The sequence below is a fragment of the Euprymna scolopes genome, chromosome 16 (genome assembly GCF_053919585.1).
Source record: "Euprymna scolopes isolate OS-2025 chromosome 16, ASM5391958v1, whole genome shotgun sequence".
Taxonomy (NCBI): Eukaryota; Metazoa; Mollusca; class Cephalopoda; order Sepiida; family Sepiolidae; genus Euprymna; species Euprymna scolopes.
The window spans coordinates 131,165,916-131,190,025 of NC_136497.1; the positions used below are offsets into that span (position 1 = coordinate 131,165,916).

General features: G+C 33.2%; 1 protein-coding gene across 1 annotated transcript; it reads right to left on the minus strand.

Annotated features, from left to right (window-relative positions):
* Positions 1–921: 921 nt before the first annotated feature.
* Positions 922–21,195, minus strand: LOC145296275 (uncharacterized). Its single transcript, XM_080142476.1, has 3 exons — positions 21,033–21,195; positions 7,718–8,091; positions 922–1,984 (listed from the first exon to the last, which is right to left on the minus strand). The coding sequence occupies exons 2-3, from the start codon at positions 8,031–8,033 to the stop codon at positions 1,524–1,526; spliced, it is 777 nt and encodes a 258-aa protein (XP_079998602.1). The 5' UTR covers positions 8,034–8,091; positions 21,033–21,195; the 3' UTR covers positions 922–1,523.
* Between the last annotated feature and the right edge of the window lie 2,915 nt (positions 21,196–24,110).

Sequence of the window (24,110 nt, forward strand, 5' to 3'; positions counted from 1 at the left end):
AAATGCGAGCTTTAAATTTTGGGATCAGGAGTTGGAAGAGGAGGAGGGGGGGGTAAATTACTCCAGATCTAGATGTTGGAATTTTTGAGATGAGAATTGATATTTCATCTCATTTGGACTGCTGTCCTCATTTTAGATGTTATTTCCACAGCGTTTCAGTTGATATCGACCTCTGACCTTTTTCAGATACATCTTTGTTAAACTCGAGAATCTGTACGGAATTTCTACAAGGACCTTTGGCATAACAGATATAAGTGACAAGTAGTAATCAGTTCTAAGCAAGTCATTGAAGGCAATACCCAAAAATACAATTGCTAATCACTTAAAACTTCTACCTAGTCGTGGGTGACTGAACAAGAGCAACCTACTCCCATGAATTAAATAAAAAATACTGTTTAAAATTCCATACAGATTGCAAGAGTTTAGTTTGGTAAGATGCACTTGAAGAAGGTCAGAAGTTACATCGGCTGAAACGTTATGAGAATAATACCTAAGATGAGAACATCCAAATAATGTAGTTTACTCCAAATATACATGGAAATATCCAGTTCAAAAAAAAAAAAAAAAAAAAAAATCAGGGCTTTAAAAGAAATAAGAAGTAAAAAAAAAAAAAAAAACAAGAGTAAAAAAAGAAAAAAAAAAAGATAACTAGACTTAAAAAAAAAAAAAAAAAAAATGTACACCAAAATTTATGTAAATTAATCCAGTATTTTTGTTTTTATAAAATAAAACAATTTTGTGGTTGAGCCAGAATTATTATGATGACTGCAGGTTGAATTTTGTCCTTTAGATGCTGACCTTAATGTAAGCATAAAATGGCAGACAAGACATTTCAGCATTAAAATAAGTTTTTTTCTTGTTAAAAAAAAATATTTGATGAATTTACGCAATTTTTGGTGTATTGCTTTATTTTTTGGGGGGGGGGGGGGGGTGTTAAAAAACAAAAAAAAACTCTAACATTAAAGTTCATAATAAAATATTTGTGCCATTCTTTTTACGAGAATTTTTTGAATATGAGAGCAAAACTGGATAAATGCCATATTTAAAAAGTTTTAACTCCTGATTCCAATGTTTGAAGTCGAGTCTCAACAACTAATAAGAATCCGAGGTTCAATTATGAGCCAGTAAATTTTTACTTTCTTTCCAACCTTAATAGTAACCTTTAAAATGACAATTTTATAGGTTTTTGAGTCTGCCGAACACTAATATCATATTCAACTTTGGTGCCAACAAGTAGTTTTTTGGATATTAAGACATTTATTTTCCCAATACATTTTTAATAAACAGACATACACGAATGGGAGGAAGTGAGGTGTTTCATAGCACGCAGTAGCACTCTTCAGTTTGGAAAAACATGGCCTCTGGTAAAAACATAATGGATTACATTGAATAATAAAAGTCGTAAGATCCAGAAAACTAGTTGTCTGCACCAAATTTAAATGTAATATTCGTTTTCAGCATACCCGAAAACCTTTCCAATTTTAAAGATGAGTGTTGAGGGAGAAAAAAATTACTTCTGACCCTTATTTTCTGGTATTGTTAACCAATGAGCAGGCCTCCATTGAACAGTCCTCAGCCAAGTCTGTCGGAATGTATGTGGTTTCTTTCGACGGCCAATTGAACATGTAGTGCGACTCCTGACAAATACCGAATCTATTGTTCGCTATTTGTTGGGTGACAGGAGTGCGGTTATAATCGACAGGGTTAAAATACGACCTGCCATACATCGTGGAAGGATCATTGTTATAAGGTTTGTATGAAAGGTTCTGCATATGTGCGGCTGTTGGCAGGTAGCTCGGAGACATGTGGGCATACGGAGGGAAGAAGTCAGCAACTTTGTTTGGTGAGTAGATGTTGGTGCACAGACTTTCAGAAGCCAGTGAGGTTCCAGAATTTAGACTGCAAGGATGTTGATTGCCGTTCGTCGAAGGCGTAAGCGATAAGTTCATCGGCCAATTCTTGCGGGACCACATTGTGTTAGGTTCTGAAAATAAAAAATTTAAAAATTAGATTTTCTTTTTAGCCCTTTACTAGCGGGGGTACCCGGCATTGGCCAGGTGTTTGGGGTTGGGGGGGGGGGGGGAGAATAAGCAAAGTAATAACCCTGTTTAAACTTTAAAAAAAAAAAATCGGAAAAAAAAAAAAAAAAAAAAAATTGAACGGACGTAAAACTTCTTTAAAAAAATCGGATAAACAAAAGTGAAAAAAATTTTTTTTAAAAATGAACGTTTGGAAAAACAAAAACAAAAAAAACACAACGAAAAAAAAAAAAAAGTATAAATAGCCTTGTTTCAATATTAAAAGTTTAAAAATAAAAAAAAAAAATACCTGACAACTGGAATTGAACCTGCAATCTTAAGATAACGACGCTGTCAGTTAATCCATTGCACTATGAACACGTGGACGAATCTAGGTCGGTTTTTATATTTAAACAAATTCAAGGTATAACATCTTTCGCGTGTCTTGACGCATGCATAGAAGCCATCTTGTCATGAAGATACGATTTTTTTTCCACCCCTCCAGGTAGAAAAGGGTCTTGTTGAGGGTGAAGGAATGAATGTTTTTGGCCAATTTTTCGATATTTGTCGGCCGAAGGTTCGAGCTTAAAAATGATACCTATCTCATGAAAATCCGTCGCCTCTGTCGAAAGTTTTTGCGAGACATACAAACACACATACATACACATTTTCACTTTTATATATAGAGACTAGTGGAGGTACCCGGCATTGCCCGGGTGAGAAACACGAGGGGGTGGGAGGGAGGTGGGGTAGGTGGGGGTAGTTTTGGTATGTAGGTAGGATCGAACCCGAAGCCCTGAGGTGAAGTTGGAAAATAAAATGTGAAAAAAAACATGACACGTTAACCAATTGGCCAGCAAGAAAGATTTACTGAAAGGCATTTGAATTTATTAAAGTAGGAAGAGAATTGACAGGTGCCCGCACCTAATGACTTAGTGAGGTCAAGTGGAAATTGTGGAATTAACATTTTCTGCGAGCGTTCTGACGCTGTAAACAATAGCTAGTCAACAGTTAACATTTTCTGCGGGACAGTTTTTAATGAGGTCAATAAATCAGTTTGTTTGTTTTTACCCAACTTTGGGGAAACCCAACTCCTCATTTATTAGGGGAGTGTCCAGACGAAAGCAATTATTTGATATGACGCTAAAAAGCCGACATTGACCAAACGTTTACATCGCTTTCCGGAGACCACCGGGAACTGCTGATTCGAATCCAGTTTCGCTTTTTTATACTGAAAAGCAAAGATACACGTGACGATCTAAAAATCTGGAAAAAATAGCGCGTGAAAGTCGGGCCAATTAAATACACACACGACCCTCGTTCGTAAGTCTTAGATATTATTATTTAAAGAGCATATAAAAAGAACATCGAAAAAAAAAAAAAAAAAAACTAACGTAAGGCAAACGAACAATGTTAAATGTAAAAATCGAAAAAACAAAAAAGAAACGGCTTAAATAAGCCTGTTTCGATATTAAAATTTTAAAAATCGGTGGGTACCCGGGTGTTTTTGGGTATGTGGTCGGGGGTGGATAAGTGAAGTAAAAAAAAAACAAAAAAAAAACAGGAAAACATACGTAAAAAATGGCTTAAATAACACTGGTTCAATATTTAAATTTAAAAAATCGAAAAAAAAGAAGAAAAAAAAAAAGATATCTGACACCACGATTCGAACCCAAAACGTTTAGATAACGAACCAACGCGTTAACCAACTGACCTAATGCGACGTACATGAAATTTGTTCAGTTTTTCAACTTTTTAAAGTAAATCAGGTCACGACGTCATCTGACGCATGTGTAGAACTGGTCGTCATCGCGAGAGGACCGTTTTTGTTGACATGTTGTTGATTTTTTATTTCGGTAGCTTCTAAGAATTGTTGGCTTGTGGAACTTCTTTTTCCGATAAGTGTTTACTCCTACTTGCAGTATTGGTCTTTTCAAAAATGTCAGTAGGCATTTTTTGTTGTGTGTTAATAAGTTTTCGGACAATTCAGAATTGCCTGATTCATTCTCTACAAATCTACTATAGATCCTTATATTGCTGTCATATTTTGTCTAGTGAATTTAGTTCCCATTTAAGAGTCATTGATAAATTTCCGAAGTGTATCTATAATTTTATTGCTCCATCTTTTCCGCTTCTTTTTATCTTCTTTCTCACAGGCAAGGTTGTACTAGTCTCTTGTATAAGTACTATTATGAATTGTCTAATTTATTTCCTGCTTCATTTGTTTGAACTCGTGCGACTCGTTGGTCTAGTGGGCTTCATCACTTTGCTGTTCGGGTATCTTTACATATATCTTCCTATTGTTCCTTAATGCAGACAAAGGAGAGTTAAAGTTAAGGTACCTCGCTTTAATACATCTTTTTATTTCAGTAGCTTCTTTCTAAAAATTATTGGCTTGTAGAACTCTCTCCCTGATAAATGTTTACTCCTACTTACGGCATTGATCTTTTCAGGAGTGTCAATAGGCATTGTTTGTTTTGTGTTAATAAGTTTTTGTTCAATTTAGATCCTCACATCAACGAAGGCAATCTCTCTCTCATTCTCCCTCTCTCTCTCTTTCTCTCTATCTTTCTCATTCTCTCTCTCTTTCTCTCTCTAACGTGTTAGAAAATCACTCAATACTCGATATAACACCCTATACCCCTACAAAGCCAGCATTCGCCCATGCATAGAGAATTGTCGCAACATCTGAGCTGGCGCATCTACCGCTTCTCTCTCCCTTTTAGACAGGGTTCAAAAAGGAGTTCCCAACCTAATAAGTCCCTCACTATCAACCAAACTCCAACCTCTGTCCCATCGCAGCAATGTTGTTTAATAAACGCCGGGCAATGCCAGGTATAAAGCATTTATCTGTCTATCTATCTAGCAGAGTAAACAACAAATTGAATCGTGAGAAACAATAGGTTGAGCAAACATGCAGGTGCAGAAAGGGTCAAAGGGTCATGTTGTGACAAGTATCAAACTGGGTGACCATTGAGTTGCACCGGAAGTTATGCAAACGGGGACTGGATCTGACATGTCAAGGGTTCTGGTTTGAACAAGCCGAGTTAATTTTTGTGGAGTTGGATTTTGAGACGCCAAAGGGAAGGGATGGGTTAAACAAGTACCCCCATAAAGGAGCAACAATCTCAAAATGGAGACAGAGAAAACCCAAGCCAAAGATGGCCATTCACTCCTGCTGTGATAAAATGCCTGGGAGTGAATAAAGAATATATATATATATATATGATGATGATTGCTACATCTTTCCAGATGATCGCCGTCACATTGAGTTCTCCCAAGCATGTCGTCCATGCCATCTAAGATGAATCTGTACTCCCACCGCAGATGTGACATACAAATTGAGCAATTTCCACCGAGTTGACTTCCTCTGGAGGTTGAAGGGTATTCCTATGAACAATCACATGTCTTCTCAGACCAACAGTAGACTTGCAAACTTTGCTGCATGTTAAACAGATCGTTTGGTTCGGACTAACAGGTGCAAAGTTGACCTGAACAGGAGTTTTGTGTGACTTAAGGTGGTTGATGTAGCCAGCTTTTGACAAAAGCACTCGTTCACATGTATTACATTTCCAGCTCTGTGTGTCATGGTTAAGACCATCAATTTAAACCTTTGCTAAGCTCTTGCTTCAGATTACTGTGGGCTTGCTTTCTTTTTTCTAGAGCATCACAACTTTCACATACAAGCTTTTGCCACTTTGGCCTTTGCAGAGTAAGTTCTTCCCATGTGTCGATGTCGATTTGTAAGACTTTCAAATTATTCTTTGTAGAGTCCTTGAACATCTTCCTAGGCTTGTGTTGAGGGCGCTTATATATATATATATATACATATATATATATATATATATATATATATATATATATACATATATATATATATATATATATATAAAAACATACAGCATCTTGTGCCTGTCTTGCATGCAGCTTGTTATAACAGAATCCAGCTCCCCCAAGACGTTGGCGAATCCCCCAGATTCAAGAGCAAATTAGATCAGGTACGTAGAATGTTTGTAAAAAATCATGACAATCTTTTTTACCTTGATTTTCGAATCTTTATTATGCCCTCGGGTATCCTGAAACTGTGCAAGGGATGGCAGTTTATCTCCTTGGAGTATTATATAGACCTTCTTACCTGAATACATACAGTACCTGGTATTCCCAAATTGTTACCTATCTGATACTGGCTAGGTTCAACGCTGTTGAACTTTAGTAATCTAACAAAAACGTTTGTAGCATAGTACGGACGCACATATGCAAATGCATGCGGAATGACGTCACTGGTAGGGACAAATAAAAACTTCAAAAAGGATATCACGTTAGAGATGGCGATAATGTTCAAGGTCATGTAAGAGGCGTGCATGGCATTTGAGAAGATGATCACGTGGTTGTCGTCACAGCAGTAACGAGAATGAGAAAATAAATGTTGTGGTACAACTAAAAAAGCGAGTTGGAGTTAAAGATATTCTCTGTTTGCTTTGCAACTGAGTCTACAAAGTCAGCTCAACTTGACGGCACATGGTTCAAAGGCAAGTTAGATCAGGTATATACAATGTCTGTAAAACATAATAATACTTACAATCTTTATCCACAACTCGCCTGAGCTCCAATCTATGGTCTAACCTCACCAAACTTCCATTTCCCTGCTCTCCAACTAACTAAAATATGGTCATCTTCAAGTCCAACATAAACAAATTCTTGTTGAACCGTCCCCTTAAGTAATCCAATTTACCAAATACCCACTACTAACGATTACTACAATCTGTACACTCATTAATCCTTATCCTTGAGTGGCCTTCAGGCCTTGATAGATGGTGACTCCTTTGTGGGGAAAAAAAAAAGAAAAAGAAAAACGCTTTATCCTGCTCAAAAGGGACCTGGAACTGCAAGGCAGGGGTTTTCATCTTGCTGAGGTATCACTTAAATACAGTGCTTAATGTTCCTAAATGGCAACCCATCTGATGCTAGCCAGGCTGAATGTTGCTTAACTTTAAAAATCTAACAAAACTGGATGTGTCAAAATTGTCATAAATTTTGACTTTTAACCAACAATATTTTTTTTTTTGTTAAAGTCAGTGTTATGTTGTTAAATGGTAATAAAACGAAAGGAATACAGAACTTTTAAGGCGGGTTGAGCAATACCATTCCTCAAACGTTGGGCGTTTGCATACGACCTCCTTGGACGCGTACCAATCTCTGACTGCCGGGCATTTGTATGTTACCGGAAGTGACGTCACCAGAAGTGACATCATGAGATAGTCCATTAATCCGATTGGAGAGGGCGTCTCCAACAATCAGAGACATTGGGGAATATGTTTCGCCTCCACTATTAGCCGTTACAGGCCTTTCTGGAAAGTCAGCTCAACTAAATGGCATGGTAAATTTTTATTTACTTTCCACTTTTACAATCACCTTTAAAACGACATAGGTTTTCAGGTATACTGAAAATGAATATCATATTTAAATTTGCCGAAAACAAGTAGCTTTCAGGATATTAAGAAATTTACTTTCTAATGTTAACATTGATAGCCATTTTTGAACACGCATGCGCGTGCATAGTTTTGACACAGGTACGTATAATTTCTGTAAAAAAAATCATGCACAAAAGGCTTAACCCATATCTGGAGAGCGAGAGAGAAAGAAAGAAATATAGCAAAATAAATAATGCATGAAAAGGTTAATTTAAAACTTCAACTCACCATTTATGATGTTTGCCGAAAGATTCGCCTGATGATCTAAGGATGGCGATCGGTTTGAAGATTGAAGGAGTCTCCGAAAATCACTCTCTTCCTCACGTTGGAGCCTTAGCTTTTGTCTACTGACACGACGCCGTTCGGCCAAAGCCAAACATTTACGACACATGCATTGTGTGTACGGACAATGACCCTGGTGACCTTTCATCCTTGAAATTAAATCATGGTTACGACAACGAATGCATTTTGGTTCTCGTGTGGTTGGAACAGATTTTATATCAAATGTTTTAATTGTGGAAGTGTTTAGGATTTTGTCTTCCATTTTTTTTTATTTTCTTTCTCCTTCAAAGATTTTTTTTTAGATTTAACTTTTTTTTTTTCTGAAACAGAAAATTAAGACAAATTTAGATAATTTAGTTTTGAAAAAAACAGGGAAAATGAATTTAGATAATTTAGTTTTATAAAAACAGGAAAATTTATTTAGATTATTTAGTTTTATAAAATTAGGAAAAATGAATTAAGATAATTTAGTTTTATAAAAACAGGAAAAATTAATTTAGATAATTTAGTCCTGTAAAACAGGAAAAATTAATTTAGATAATTTAGTTCTTTGTTTAATCATTTTTATTTAGAAAAGCTTTGGTTTTATATTATAAAATTAAAAAATATATATATATTAACAGGTTTCACACAATAGCATAAAAAAGCCAAATTTGTCTCCAAAAAAGGCCAAATTTGTCTTCAAAAAGGCCAAATTTGTCTTCAAAAAGGCCAATCTGGCAATCCTTAGAAAGGGCAAATTTTCAAAACAAGATGGCGATCTCAATTGTTGTACAGGGTGACCAAAAAAACAAAAAACAAAAGCTAAATGGAGGCCATCTAGAACATATGCTGTAGAACAGAGAAAAAAGGCCAAAGACCCTAGTATTTTGATGTGATGTTTTGAATATAATAAACTAGTTATGACCAAAGTGTCATTTCATTCGGACAAAACACTAAGAAACGGGGCCTAATTATAGTTGGGGCCCGTTTCTTTTGGGTCACCATGTATATTTAATCTAATAAAAAAAAAAAAATGTTGAAAAAATAATAAAAATTAAAGTTTTTCAGGTTTTATTTTAGCTTTCGGGTCTAATAATGTTTTATATAAAAATAAATAATTTTTATAAATTTTTGTCTGTCAAATAATTTACGCCGCTAAACTACACTGACAAATTTTTTTTTCAAGAAAAATGTTTAAAAATCTCTATAATGTACGTATCTGTCACCAAACGAAGATTACGTAAATTGATCACCCCACCACCCCCCAATATAAACATAGAATTTTTGTTGAGGGGGGGGGGGCGTGTGTGGTGTGCTCATTTTACGTTAAATTGTGTTCATAAACGTTATTTTCGTTTCTAGCGCCCCCGAAAACCTTAAAAAAAAATTGTAATTTTCGAGGATTTTTCAAGGGTGGAAAGATTTTTTTTTTTCCAAAATCGATTTGTCTGCCCTTGCTGATCCTACATTCCCGATTATTTGTAATTATGATGCCACCACTAATTCTTCAATAAAATGTGTCCTGAAATTTAATTTTGTTAAAAAAAAAAAAAATACTTGATCGATTTACGCGATTTTTGCAATATGACATCTTCATACGGTTAATTTTTTTGGCTCGACACCGGTCACAGAATATGACGTGCCCACCTTTTCCCCAAACTAGGAAGATACTGGATCTCGGGACCCAATCCGTTCACATTAACCTTATTGCACAATAAAAATAATTGGCACTTGTACAGTTTAATCAAGACATTAAAAAATGAAAATATCGAAAAAAGGTTATATTGTACGCAGTGGCGTACCTATGTAAAATGGCGCCCATGGCAAAGTTTGAATGTGCGCCCCTTCTTAATAATTTATACCTTAGATATACCTAACCTACATAATATTATAATACAGGCACAATTTTAACGAAAGATAAACCATGAAATGAATGTTTTAATAAAGTAATTATATGGTTATTCTTGCTTTAAGAAATAAAATTCTAAATTATCCAAAAAGAAAGGACTACAACATACTTCATTTATTTTTATTATGAAGAAATTGAAGGATAACAAACATACCACAATAAACCTCAATAAATCCGGCCTTTTTTGTTTCAATAATAACATTCTAAAATAACACTTTTCGTGCCTTTATGGAAGCAAATTCGTCTATGATTTTATCAAAGTTAGTTTTCTCTAATTCTTCCCTTTCTATACTCATCAAAGCTAGATCACACAATCTGTCCTGACTCATTGAGGCTCGGAGACATGAAAGAATTAGTTTCAGTTTACTGAAACTTCGCTCGCAGCTTGCAATAGACACTGCCATTGTCAACATTATTTGCAAAGCAATTCGAAGATTGGGAAATACGCTCTCATCACCATATTCAACTATGAATGTCAGAAGGTCTTCAGGATGCGATAACTAAGTTGGCACGACTTGATATCAACATTTTGCAATCAATAATCTCCTCATATAATTGCTTGCCATCTATGTCTGAACTGTACACAGCTCCTAAATTTTCACACATAGACTCTAATTGTTCACAGTCAGATGAGTCAGGACCGTAACAAAGGCCTTGGACATCCAACAGAAAGCCAAATTTGGAATCGATGTCAAATAACCGGGAGAATCGATCATCCATCTCTTTGTGCAGGTGGTCTAGAGCTCCCTTCATGACTCGTTTCATTTCATCTGTTCTTGATAACCCGGCATCTCGTGCATTTTCACCAGCCATTCTTGTTTTTCCCCTTGTCCTTCTTTTGATTTAAACGTCCCATTTTTCACAAAGGTTCTTGCCATCTTCCAAGCATTCATCAACTAAATTTTCTCTTGCATCATTGAAATGATCTCTTAGGCCTTTTATGTCTAGGGCAGCATTGTGAAAATTCATTGTCTTGTCTTGCAATCGTTTTTGCACTCTATCTATTGGCGTAAGTATTTTGTGCCAAAAACCCAACAATGTTAGAAACTCGTATGTTAGTATGCGATTTACTAGTTGTTTAGCGTCACTCTGGGTATCAATTGTTTGGCTGACATCTTCTATCATGCTGTCTAGTACATCAACGATTTTGTCAAGATACATTTGTACGGGCTTCACTGCTTGTTCTAGAACTCCAATGGCTTTCTGCTTCAGCCTTTAAAACCAGTGGGACAGCATCTTTTAATTTCTCCCACCGCTGTGTGGAACGGGAAAAGAAGCTATACAATGAGTCAATAACTCCAAAGAACGAGACCATTTCTGTGTCTTGCCTGGCTGCCTGAACACCTACAAGGTTAAGTGAATGGTTATCACAATTTACAAACACTGCCAGCTTGTTTTTTTCATTTATTCTTTGCTGCACACCACTTCTGTGTCCCGCCATCACAGCAGCATTGTCATAACATTGTGACCAACAATCTTCTATCTTCATCTGGTCTTTCTCCAGTTGTTACATGATAACTTCAACGAAACTTGCAGCATCCTTCTGACGTATATGGAGAAAACCCAGAAAGGACTCTCTAACACAAACTGTTTTCCTTTCAAAATCAATATCCACAAACCTTACAACTTCTGAAATCTGCTCACGATGTGCCTGGTCCGGGGTTGGGTTAGTAATACACACGGACGAAAAAACGCTTTGGATAATCACAGATTTCAAGGTAGTTCTACTAAAATAGACATATTTTTTAAACCAAAGCACTTCAAGTCTTCAAATTACTAGTGATAAAAATGTGAACGTCATAAAATGGCGTTTTTGGTAAGGTTTTGTAATGACCCCCCCCTGTTTACTAAAGGTCCGTACCGTGATTGTATGAAGAATTTCGTCATGAGATTTGGGAACCAATTAGAAGAGGTGTTAATCTTAATACTGTCAAGTGTCCGAAATATTTTTGACCATTTCTTTTTTTGTCGTGTTAAAAATAAGACTTTAATATGACGAGTATTGAACATTTTGAAAAAAAAATTCTTCGGACACCCAGTAGTAAGTAAATCAATCTTTTTATTATCTTTATCAATTAAAAGTATTATTTTATGTTGAGTAGGACCGCGGTAATTGATAATTTAAAAGGACCTACCCGAAAAAAAAAAATTGTTTCTATTTCTCGAATTTGGTCAAATGAAGTTAGTATTACTAGAAGCAGCAGCAGCTCCAGCCTGTAGAATCAGCGATAGCACAGTTATACACAAGCACGCGTTCTTTAATTTTTACTCAAGAACGAATTAAGAAAAAACATGAAAATATGAATATAAATGTTCTTATTTTTAATTAGAGCTATTTTGTTATCAGAATAACATTAGTTTAGAACTATTCGGTTTTCAGAATATATAATAACAACAATCCCAACCAATTCGGCATTATGAATCTGTTGCAATTTCTCACATTTCTCGTCAAATTTAAAAACATGGTTAAAAAAACAAAATAAACTTTTGTAGATATATAGCTTGCATGTACTTTTATTCTTTAAATTAGTTTTGAACAACGAATTAAAACAATGTTTTACTGCGAACAGCCACAAATGTTTTTTTTTTCAAAATCAAAATAAGTATCAAAATCTCGTTTATACATAGATTCGAAAAAGTTGTCAAAAAAAAAATATATAACAAATAAATGTTATCAAAGGCAAGATAAGTTACTTTTCTACCTAACTGGATAATTTTCTAGTGTTTTTATTTAATGTAACATGTTTATTCAGCTCGAAAAACGTACAGTGTTTACCGATGTATTGGAAAATTAAAAATGGCGCCCAGCCCGACTCTCTTTGACACGGTAAGTTTGAGAAAAGGAGTTAAAAATAAAAAACTATACAAAATACTGTTAAAAACTCACCGAATATATGTCAGCCTATGTCACGGTAACATATATTGAGCAAGTTTCTAGCAGTATTTTGTCTACTTTTTTATTTTTAACTCTTTTCCCCAAACTTACCGTTTCAAGAGAGTCGGGCGCCATTTAAAATTTTCCAAAACATCGGTAAACACTGTTTTCAAGCTGAATAAACATGTTACATTAAATAAAAACACTAAAAAATTATCCAGTTAGGTAGAAAAGTAACTTGCTTTTGATAACATTTATTTGTTATATATTTGTTTTTTTGACAACTTTTTCGAATCTATGTGTATAGTAATACAAACCCTCAAAATCTATATCAATATTCTTGAAATTTTAAAAGCAGTTAGAAAACACATCAAACTACAATTAGGAAGCTTTTTATTTCGTTAATTTTTTTTTCTACTTATTAAGCGAAAGATATTTTTACAACCTGCTCCAGCGTAGTATAAACGGCCTATGGAATTAACACCTTCAACCTCGAAAATAGAAATCAACAAATTTATGGAATTTTCTTTGAAATTTCGCAACGCAGTTTCTTATTAAATTAAAACTAAATATATAATATAAAGCCAATAATTATGAACCGCTAACAGTAAATATGAGTGATGAACGCTCTCTTTGAAAAAAAGCTGTCTTAACTTCACCTCTAATCCAAATTATGTGTGGCAAGTCTCCTCCTAAAACACTCTTTAACCCTAACAATAACACTAAGTTCGAGTGGCAAGCCCCCCCAACAAAATACCTCTGTAAGCCACATACAAGCATCTAAAACAAACAAACAAAAAATAGATCCTTCCTTAAAGAAAAATACACATAAAAATAAATTGGTTAACTGTCCTAAAATGCTAGAATGGCCAGGAAATGGTGAATTATTTTACATTAAATTTTTGTGAAACTAACCGCTCCCCCCTCTAATATTGTTTTTGTTAGCTTGGTCTCTGTCAAGTTTTCAGTATGTTCACACATAACTTTCCTTAGCCCTACAATTAATTCAAAGTCCGAATGGCAACCGTCCCCGTATTCTCATTGCATAGAAACCCTCTTAAAACTACACATAATCATCTTAAAAAAAAAAAAAAGCATGCATATTTTCCCATAGAAAAAAAAACAGTTAACTGCCCTAAAATGCTAGAATGACCTGTAATAGGAAATTATTTTACATTCAATTCTAAAATAATTTGTTTATCTTTCATTAAAGTTTTTCATGGCATTTTATACATAATTTCCTAAAAAGGTAGAATCACATTTTGGAGGGGTGGTCAGAAAGAATTGAGTGGGGTTAAACAGAAGGTGTTAATCTACAATAATACCAAAGAAATATTGCAATATATTCATTTTTAAATGGTCTCATGTTTAGATTTAAGTTTTTTGTACATAAAGCACATTACAATTCAACTTTGAGTTCTCCAACTTCTTTTCTGTTTATGGATACATGGCATTTTTAAGGAATTGCTGCACATTTATGCACATTTACTGCAGATTATTTGGAAACCATAAACTTTGGGAGATTTTCAGTTGCATATTCTGATTCCTTGTACAAAAATACACTTATATGGTAAATTTCATTTCTTAATCTTGTGTTTTAACAAAGATATGACATTTTTACTGAAAAAGTAGTGTAAAAAATGTGACGAAACGCATATGGTCTTAAAGAGGGAAAAATATCCAAACGTGTGAGGCACAAAAATAGCCATAACTTCCTTAATTTTAATCAGATTTAAAAAATTTTAAAAGATTCTTTCTTAGCTCATCAAGCTCTTTCTATGCATACCAATATTGAAATATTTTAAGCTATTTCAATTTTTTCATGTGTATTGCTAGTTGAGTCGAATAGAAGACCATAATACTTAGCTTTTTTAATGCTGTCTAGTAAATTCTTGCGAACGGTAGATGCCATAATATGAATAAATTCATTCTGAACACCTGGGGAAATGTAAGATAATGCGTAAGGATGATTTTCAGTAAGAGCGAGGTGCTCTCGCATCACAGGATCAAAGACGGCAAGAAATTTCATTAAACCAAGGAAATTACCCACATTTGAGTTACCATCTGCCTGAAGTGATTCCCTGTGTCCTCACAAAGCAAGGTTCTGTTTTGTCAAGTATTTGATACCGTGTAATATTCTCATGAGAATGTCACGCCATTTCTGCTTTTCTTTTTCAATTTGTAACTGGAGTTCTACATCAAGAATCCCTTTTTTTTCAGTCAGATTTCTTTCCAGTTCTTTCCACAGTGTAAAACACTCTCGATGATTCTTAGCATTTTCATGAACGGTCATCCTTTCAGGTGCTTTCCACTGACTAAATCCACCCTCCTGCTGCAATGTGGATTGATGCTCTGATCGGGAATAGAGCAGGCAGCAGATGCAATATGCAGACTTTTTGGAAGGCGAATACACTAGGCATATAAAGTATATGCAATGTGGATGTAACAGGGTTTTTAATAGTTAATTTAGTGAATATAATTCTGGCATTTTTATTGTGTTCGCTTATCTTTCGCGGAAAGACAAAACAAACGGCAAAGTTGACAAAATGCGTCCTAGCCGCTAAAAACTGATGGGGTGCAGTTACGACAGCCGGCTTATCATTATAAGCCTCCGAGTAATTTTTGATTGTGTTCGAAAGATTAAAGTCTAAAATAATCTTCAAAAGAAAAAAAAAATGTATTTTCACACGTGAAAAAAAAGTTATGAAGAAAGATATGAAAAATCAAAAATATAGCTAAATTTCAAAGTTTTAGAATTTTCGTAAACATTCTCATTATAACTTTTTTTTTTTGTAAAAATACACGTTTTCTTTTGGAGAATAACTTTAGGCTTTAATCACCATCAAAACCAAAAACTAATGGGAAACTTATAAAAAATTATAATAACCTGACCTTCATAACCAAAACAATTATTTTAGCATGCAGATTGAGAGATGAGTTTTGCATTTAAATTTAACATAAAATTGATTTCCCATACCATGACCATTCTTACTTTTAAAGCAATTAACAATTTTTTTTTCCAGATATTATTACAAATTAATATGCTAACGGTCACTTATATTTCTTTAGTAGCAGATGAATGGATGCAATGTAGCTTGATTTTTATTCCAGTGGAATCTTTAAGCCACATCTTGCAAAATAAATGAATAATTCTCAAAAATGCCCAGAATTTATTTCCGATAACAAATTTATTGGTGCTCATGCAGAATGCGGACTATGATATTTTTTGATAAGATCAAGTTTAATTTACAACATTTTTGTTTATTTAATTGTTAGGTGGAAGAAGAAAAGTTATAAAATGTCATCTCCTCCTCATTTAAAAAAAAAATGAATTTCTAAATAACATTATTTTAGCACGGCTTATATTCTGCATACATACCAAATTTATTCTATTAACTATCCGAAAATACTTAAATAACTAAGAAATATTTTTAATTAAATTTACATGTGAATAAATTCTAAAAGAATTGATATATTTCTTTGTCAAGTTTTTCAGTGTGTTCATGTGTAATCTTTTAAAATAAAATGTAGAATACCACTTTTGTTTATGAGAGAGAATTTTACTGAAAACTTATTTTAAAATAATAATAATAATAATAATAATAATAATAATAATAATAATAATAATAATAATAATAAGATAAATAGTAGTTTTATATAGTAAAAATATCTACTTAAATTCTACATTTAGATTAAAATATAACTTACATTTTTATGGTGACTGACAAAATTTCAATCTTCTAGTCTGTATTTGTGGGTCTTGTCAGTTCCAAGACAAACTCAACTGGCAAAACGGTTTCAGTAAAATTAATTTTTATTGCTTTTTATCTTCACCCATCCCCCTGTTATATATTTAGAACTTGGTTTTACAAACCAGTAAACAGAGAGCAGCCTCAACCAATAAATAGCCAGCAGCTTAAAAACCAAAGTTAAGACCTTTTAGCACCTTCTTGTTAGATTTGTCAATGCTGAAGGACTGGATAGAAATCAAAAGGTCATGTTTTATGGTTGTTTTTTTCCCTACACAGCTAAAATAAATCCACATACATCATATATTTGTTATTAGGTTTTATTTGTACTGGTAGCTTAAAAATAAATATTCCTCATTTTATCTTTTAGTACCAGCTATGGAAAAGTTTAACATTTTTTTTTTTCAGAATCGTTTTTGAAATTGGAAATTAGGCTAATAATTTAGATCATTTTAGGTCACTTTTATTATTTTGGAATTTCTTAAGAATTTTATAGGGGTTACTCTCAAGGACATCCCTGAAAAAAATTATTTTGTAAATTTATGATTTTTTGACACTATATGATAGGTTAGAAATATTCAGGAAGCTGGAAGATCTGAGCAAAAAATTGCATTTTCAGGAAGATATAGACGAAAGTCTTAAAAGTTGGATCAAAATACCATGGTATTTTGAGGGTTAAAAAGTTTCTGAAGAAGTTTTCTAATAAAAATTGTTGGATTGAGATAGTACTAAAAGTTTAAGATTTTTACCATCCTATTACTAGTTTCTTATTTAAAAAAAATAGCATACTTTTATCATAACTTGGTGTTTCCAACCCTTATCAATTAATTTTGAAGACTATAGGCATGTGAAATTGTTGAAATTGTTATCAGAACTTTTTAGTATCTGGCTTACTTGCAAATTTATTCCAAAATTAAGGTGTGATGTCAGTTTAGCAAATGTCTAAATTAATTATTACATCTAATAGGGGATGGAATATTTTTCATTATCATCGAAAATAGACCCGACTTTCAACATAAACTGTGAGTGAACGGAACAAGAACTTTTTACCATTTTTGGTCCAGAGGTAATTTATTGTGTCTAGAAAAAATATATGAAAAAAAAATGCATTACCATATCAGCCACACCCTTTTTTATTGGATTTTGGTGCATGTGGGTAAAAAATCCCAAAACCCTTAATATCTCTATAAGGATTCACTTTTTAGCAAATCTGATGCCATTTTTGGATTCCTTGGGTCAAAATACTTACCTGTGCAAATTTTCAGAGCCACACGATCTTTCAATCAGAAAATATTCAAAGAAATGACATCACAAAATTTATCCCGGTCGCCACATTATGCAGCAAAAACGAAAACAAAAAATGCTCTAAATCGGAAACCGATTGGAATTAGATGCTCAAATTTTCAGGATTTCTTAGTTTCTATATTGTCTACCTGCACTGCAAATTACAGCCAAATCTGAGGGTATGGGTGTCAAGCCCTGGATGATTTGACATGGAATGCATATAAAAAAGGGTGGTGACCTTCCGTTTATTCCGGTTTGAATATATCGGAATTATGCAGAAAAACTCGCTCCAGTAATTACGCATATGTTCAAATTTTAATTTTTGTCAAGCAATTTTTGCGCCCATGTCAGAGTGGCGCCCATGGCACGGGCCATGCCTGTCATACCCTAGATACGCCACTGACTGATTGTACATATATGTTTTGGACTGACGATCTGAAAAGAAAATTCACTTAATTTGATCAAGTAGTTTTTTAGGGTTTGTATTACTGTACACATAGATTCGAAAAAGTTGTTAAAAAAGAAATATAACAAATAAATGTTATCAAAGGCAAGATAAATTACTTTTCTACCAAACTGGATATAATTTTCGTGTTTTTATTCAATGAAACATGTTTATTCAGCTCGAAAAGCATACAGTGTTTACCAATGTATTGGAAAATTCAAAATGGCGGCCGACTCTATCTTTAACACGGTAAGTTCGGAAAAAGGTGTAATAAATAATAAACTAGACAAAATACTGTTAGAAATTCGCTCAATATATGTTACCGTGACATAACTTGACATATATTCGGTTGTTTTTTAATAGTATTTTGTCTAGTTTATTATTTATAACACCTTTTCCCGAACTTACCGTGTTTAAGAGAGAGTCGGCCGCCATTTTGAATTTTCCAATACATTGGTAAACACTGTATACTTTTCGAGCTCAATAAACATGTTATTGAATAAAAACACGAAAAATATATCCAGTTAGGTAGAAAAGTAACTTATCTTGCCTTTGATAACATTTATTTGTTATATATTTCTTTTTTAAGAACTTTTTCGAATCTATGTGTACAGTAATACAAACCCAACTTTTTTTTTGTTTTCGATATTTTCATTTTTGTTATGTCTTGCTTAAACTGTGTACAAGTACCAAATAATAAAATTAAAACAAAAAATCATGTTTATTATTTCGAATCATTTAATCAGGTTTGTACACATAAGATTCGAAAAAGTTGTCAAAAAACAAATAGGGTTTGTATTACTGTACACATAGATTAGAAAAAGTTGTCAAAAAAGAAATATATAACAAATAAATGTTATCAAAGGCAAGATAAGTTACTTTTCTACCTAACTGGATATATTTTTTGTGTTTTTATTTAGTGTAACATGTTTATTCAGCTCGAAGGTATTATTATACAAACACCGTGACAGCGTTAGGGTTAGGGTTAGGATTAGGGTTAGGGTTAGGGTTTAGGGTTAGGGTTAGGGTTAGGTTTAGGGTTAGGGTTAGGGTTAGGGTTAGGGGTTAGGGTTAGGGTTAGGGGTAGGGTTAATTCGCTGTCACGGTGTTTGTATAGTTTTACCAGCTCGAAAAACATGCAGTGTTTACCGATGTATTGGAAAATTCAAAATGGCGGCCGACTCTCTCTCTCGGAGAGGGTAAGTTTGGGAAAAGGTATTATAAATAATAAACTAGACAAAATACTGTTAGAAATTCGCTCAATATATGTTACCGTGACATAAGTTGACATATATTCGGTTGTTTTTTAATAGTATTTTGTCTAGTTTATTATTTATAATACCTTTTCCCAAACTTACCGTGTTAAAGAGACAGTCGGGCGCCATTTGAATTTTCCAATACATCGGTAAACACTGCATGTTTTTCGAGCTGAATAAACATGTTACAATAAAAACACGAAAAATATATCCAGTTAGGTAGAAAAGTAACTTATCTTGCCTTTGATAACATTTACTTGTTATATATTTGTTTTTTGACAACTTTTTCGAATCTATGTGTACAGTAATACAAACCCGTTTTTATTTGATGTAACGTATTTATTCAGCTCGAAAAACATACAGTGTTTACCGATGTATTGGAAAATTAAAAATGGCGCATGCGCATGAGTTGTTAGACTCTCTCTTTGAAACGGTAAGTTTGGGAAAAGGAGTTAAGAATAAAAAAAAACTAGACAAAATACTGTTAGAAAATCGCTCAATATATGTTATCGTGACATAGGCTGACATATATTCGGTGGGTTTTTAACAGTATTTTATATATATTTTTTATTTTTAACTCCTTTTCTCAAACTTACCGTGTCAAAGAGAGAGTCGGGCGCCATTTTAAATTTTCCAATACATCGGTAAACACTATATGTTTTTCGAGCTGAATAAACATGTTACATTAAATAAAAACACTAAAATCTTATCCAGTTAGGTAGAAAAGTAACTTATCTTGCCTTTGATAACATTTATTTGTTTTTGACAACTTTTTTGAATCTATGTGTATAGTAATGGAAACCCCTAATTTCTCGGTTGTAAAAAAAAAAAAAAATGGCTGTCAGTAATTACAATAGCTTTTAGGTTGGATTTATATCTCGAAAACTATTTGGCTCTGTAAAATTGAAATAATATTTTCTTATTCAGCATAATCGAAAAAAACCTATAAAAGTCATTTAAAAAAAAAAATTGTGGAGGTGAAACTAATGTAAAAAAAAATACCAAACTGAATTTAAATTTAAAATACTATGAAATAATAGTTTTATAAATTTTCATTTTTTTTTTTCTTTTTTAATTTTTGCTTAATAAATTGAAAGATTATAGTCATTTACCAGAATAACTTTGGATTTTACTAAATCCAAAGTTTTTATCAAGAAAAAAAAATGAAATTTTTACTGAAGAAAAATTATTTTTGTTTTTATTTATTTGAATTATATTTACTGTGCAATATATAAGTTTATGTTAAACATTAAAAAAAATAAATAAATAAAAACATTGTTAATGTCCGTTTTTGATAGAAAAAAAGCCCACCACGGCCCGCTGCTACGAATTCAAAATAGGGACATGTAAGCGAAGAAGCGAAAGTAGTACAGGAAAACCTAAATCTGGCCCATATCACAGTAGTGCATTATGTCTCAATGGTACTATCCTTATTTGGAATGAAAAAAGTTTGGGTTTTTTTCTTGCATAAATGGAATAATAGTAAATATAAAAGCTATTTTCCCTGAATGAAAAAAAGGAAAGTAGGCATCATGTCAACGCAAGCGCAAGTTGTCATGAAGGACTCACAAGAACTCGGATTAAAGGGGCCAGTTCTGAGAAACACTGCTTTATATTAAGGCTATTATTAAATATTATAGTATTTAATTAAATATCACGTGTTCTCGGTTACAAAAGCACAAGTTCTTAAAAACGGGGGGGGGGCGTATAAGAATTGAAAATCAGGTTAAAAACAATCAGTTTTAAAACGTGATTACATACGTTGATGGAGATGAAGAAAGGAATATTCGTTTCAAAGTTTGCAGTTCTTTTGGTTTTAAACAAATGAATTAACGGGAAAGGCAGGAAAGAGAATTGTTCAACGTTTCTCAAAGATTGGATTGCAACAAACACATTAAAAGATGAACAATTTGTCTATGAACGTTCTGATTAGTCAGATCCTATTTAGCGCGGGAAATATAATTTGTCATGTGGCTGGGAGGGGGAGAAAGAATGACAATAATTTAGGAATCTGTTTCATTTTCGAAATGTACATTGTTAAAATGTAAGAGATTTTATGTATTTTTTCTCTTGGCCTTCACAACTACGATCAGTGTAGCATTATTTATAAGAATTTTTTTGTTTTATTTATTCACACACGCACGCGCACACACACACACACACACACACACACACACATATATATATATATAAATATATATATATATATATATAAATATATATATATATATATATATATATATATATAAATATATATATATAATTGGCAGTTTTTATGGCCGCGATGGCTCTTTTAATCACTTCAAAAAAATAAATGGTACTTGTACAGTTTAATTAATAAAAAATGTAAATATCGAAGAAAAAAAAAAAAAAGAAAAAAGGTTATATTGTACGTTACATATCCGTTATGGAATGTAGTTCTCCGAAAAAAAAAATCACTTAATTTCATCAAGTAGTTTTTTTTTTTTTTTTTTTTGTTTTTTTTTTACGAAAAAACAATTTGTTATGATACCGAGCAAAATAAATAATAAACTAGACAAAATACTATTAAAAACCACCGAATATATGTCAAGTTATGTCACGGTAACATATATTGAGCGAATTTCTAACAGTATTTTGTCTAGTTTATTATTTATTACACCTTTTTCCAAACTTACCGTGTTAAAGAGAGAATCGGCCGCCATCTTGAATTTTCCAGTACATCGCTAAACACTGTATGTTTTTCGAGCTGAATAAACATGTTACATTGAATAAAAACACGAAAATTATATCCAGTTTGGTAGAAAAGTAACTTATCTTGCCTTTGATAATATTTATTTGTTATATATTTGTTTTTTTACAACTTTTTCGAATCTATGTGTACAGTAATACAAACCCGAAGCTTCAAATAAACTGCTTATATTTTTTTAATTTTGTACAGAATACAAAAATAATGAAAATGCGAGACAAAATCGTGTTTACATTATCGACGCTTTAAAATAACGTTCCTATGTAGTGATGTTTATTAAGCCGTTGACACACCCATGTTTTAAAAAATCTAGCAAAAGTCAAATAATAGCCATATTTTCCTGAAATTTTCGATATTTATTCATTATTGAATAAACTTACATATTAAAAGTAGGTTTCATTAAATATATTAGAGGAATATATTTTTAAGAGTTGTACCCCCCCCATATTTCATGTTACAAAAACTAAAAAAAAAAATAAATGTAGATCGATAAAAATTTCAACATTTTTCAAAACTGAAAAGATCAAATAATTTTTAAAAATAGTTATTTATATATATATATATATATATATATATATATATATATATATATATATATATATATATATATATATATATATATATATATATATATATATATATATATATATATATATATATATATATGGTTAGAAGCCTTGACTGCCGTATAAACGGTCGGGTTTCAATCCTGGCTTGAGGTAGTTGCCTGTCTAGCCGCACTGATGAGCTGTGAAACAGCGAAACAGTACTGTATGTGGATGACTATATATATATATATATATATATATATATATATATATATATATATATATATATAAAATCCCGTTATTTATTTTGTATTATTTTACTTTAAGGCCCGTCTCACGTTCGTATATAACAAAATATTTTTTTTGTAGATTTTGATGTGCTAAAAACGAATTTGCAAACCGTCGCAAAAAAATAGTTTTCATGATATGAAGAAATTACTTTTTCGAAAAGTGGATGATTACTTTTCCATGGAAATTTAACTTAAAATAAGCACCCACTTTCTGGCCATCTGAGGGGGGGGGCATTTTTTTATGTGTTTATTGGCTAAAAAGTTTTTTGTTTGATTTCTTTTGCATGGTATTAACCCCTGAACTCTGGGACTACTTTCCATTTCATAGCCTAGCCTTCATTTACGCTACGCGCGAGCAAAAACAAAGGCTGTTAAATGTGCACTCGCATACCAAACTGCCTTGTCATTGGCGAAAAATTAAAATTAGACGAAAAACAAGTAGTTTTCCAAATATTAAACCATGTAATTCTATATGTTATCATGGGTGACCATTTTGTATGCGTAAGCGCGCATATGGTCGATGCGCGCGCGTCGTTAGAAACTTTCATTAACCTAACTCTAACTACTTGATCTTCATACCGCTCGCTAACCAAGCAGTTGAGGTCATCCTAAGCTAGTGCTATCTCTAGGGGATTCCCCCAGCCACCACCCGGGTTAGCCTGCTTCTTTGCCTTAGCCCTATCTTGTGCTAGACATTGGTTGTACTAGACACAGAAGCGTCTAATCTTAGCCTTAATGCTAACCCATCACTTAGTTCCCGTTACCACCTCCACTAGTTCCTGCTGAATTAATTCTATAACCTTCTGTCAGAAGTCTTCTAGCTCCAATAAGGAGTTATTAAACTTCCAATATCCAGCTAGTTCAGTGGAATGGGGGGCCAGATAGGAAGTCTACATCGCCTCTTCTGACTAATGTCTGATCCGAGTAAGTGCTCGGATGGGAAGGCATGCTAGCATACCATATCCATATCTCCCACCCCGGATGATCCAGATGAAATCTGTCCATAAGGTCGCATGAAGCCATCAGGTCAGACAGACTGCTGTCACACCATAACAACCTGCTACTCCCCCCCCCACCTTATTTATCTTGGGATCAAGGATGGCATTCCAATCATCCATTAACACTAACCTCTCTGGATCCTCAAGAAACACCCCCAATTACCGAAAAATGGAAACCCTCTCTACCGCAGAATTTGGCACATAAACTGCGACAATTTGAAACACCCTGCTATCAACGGTAACGACTGACTGCCCATCCCTGTTCGCATGAACAA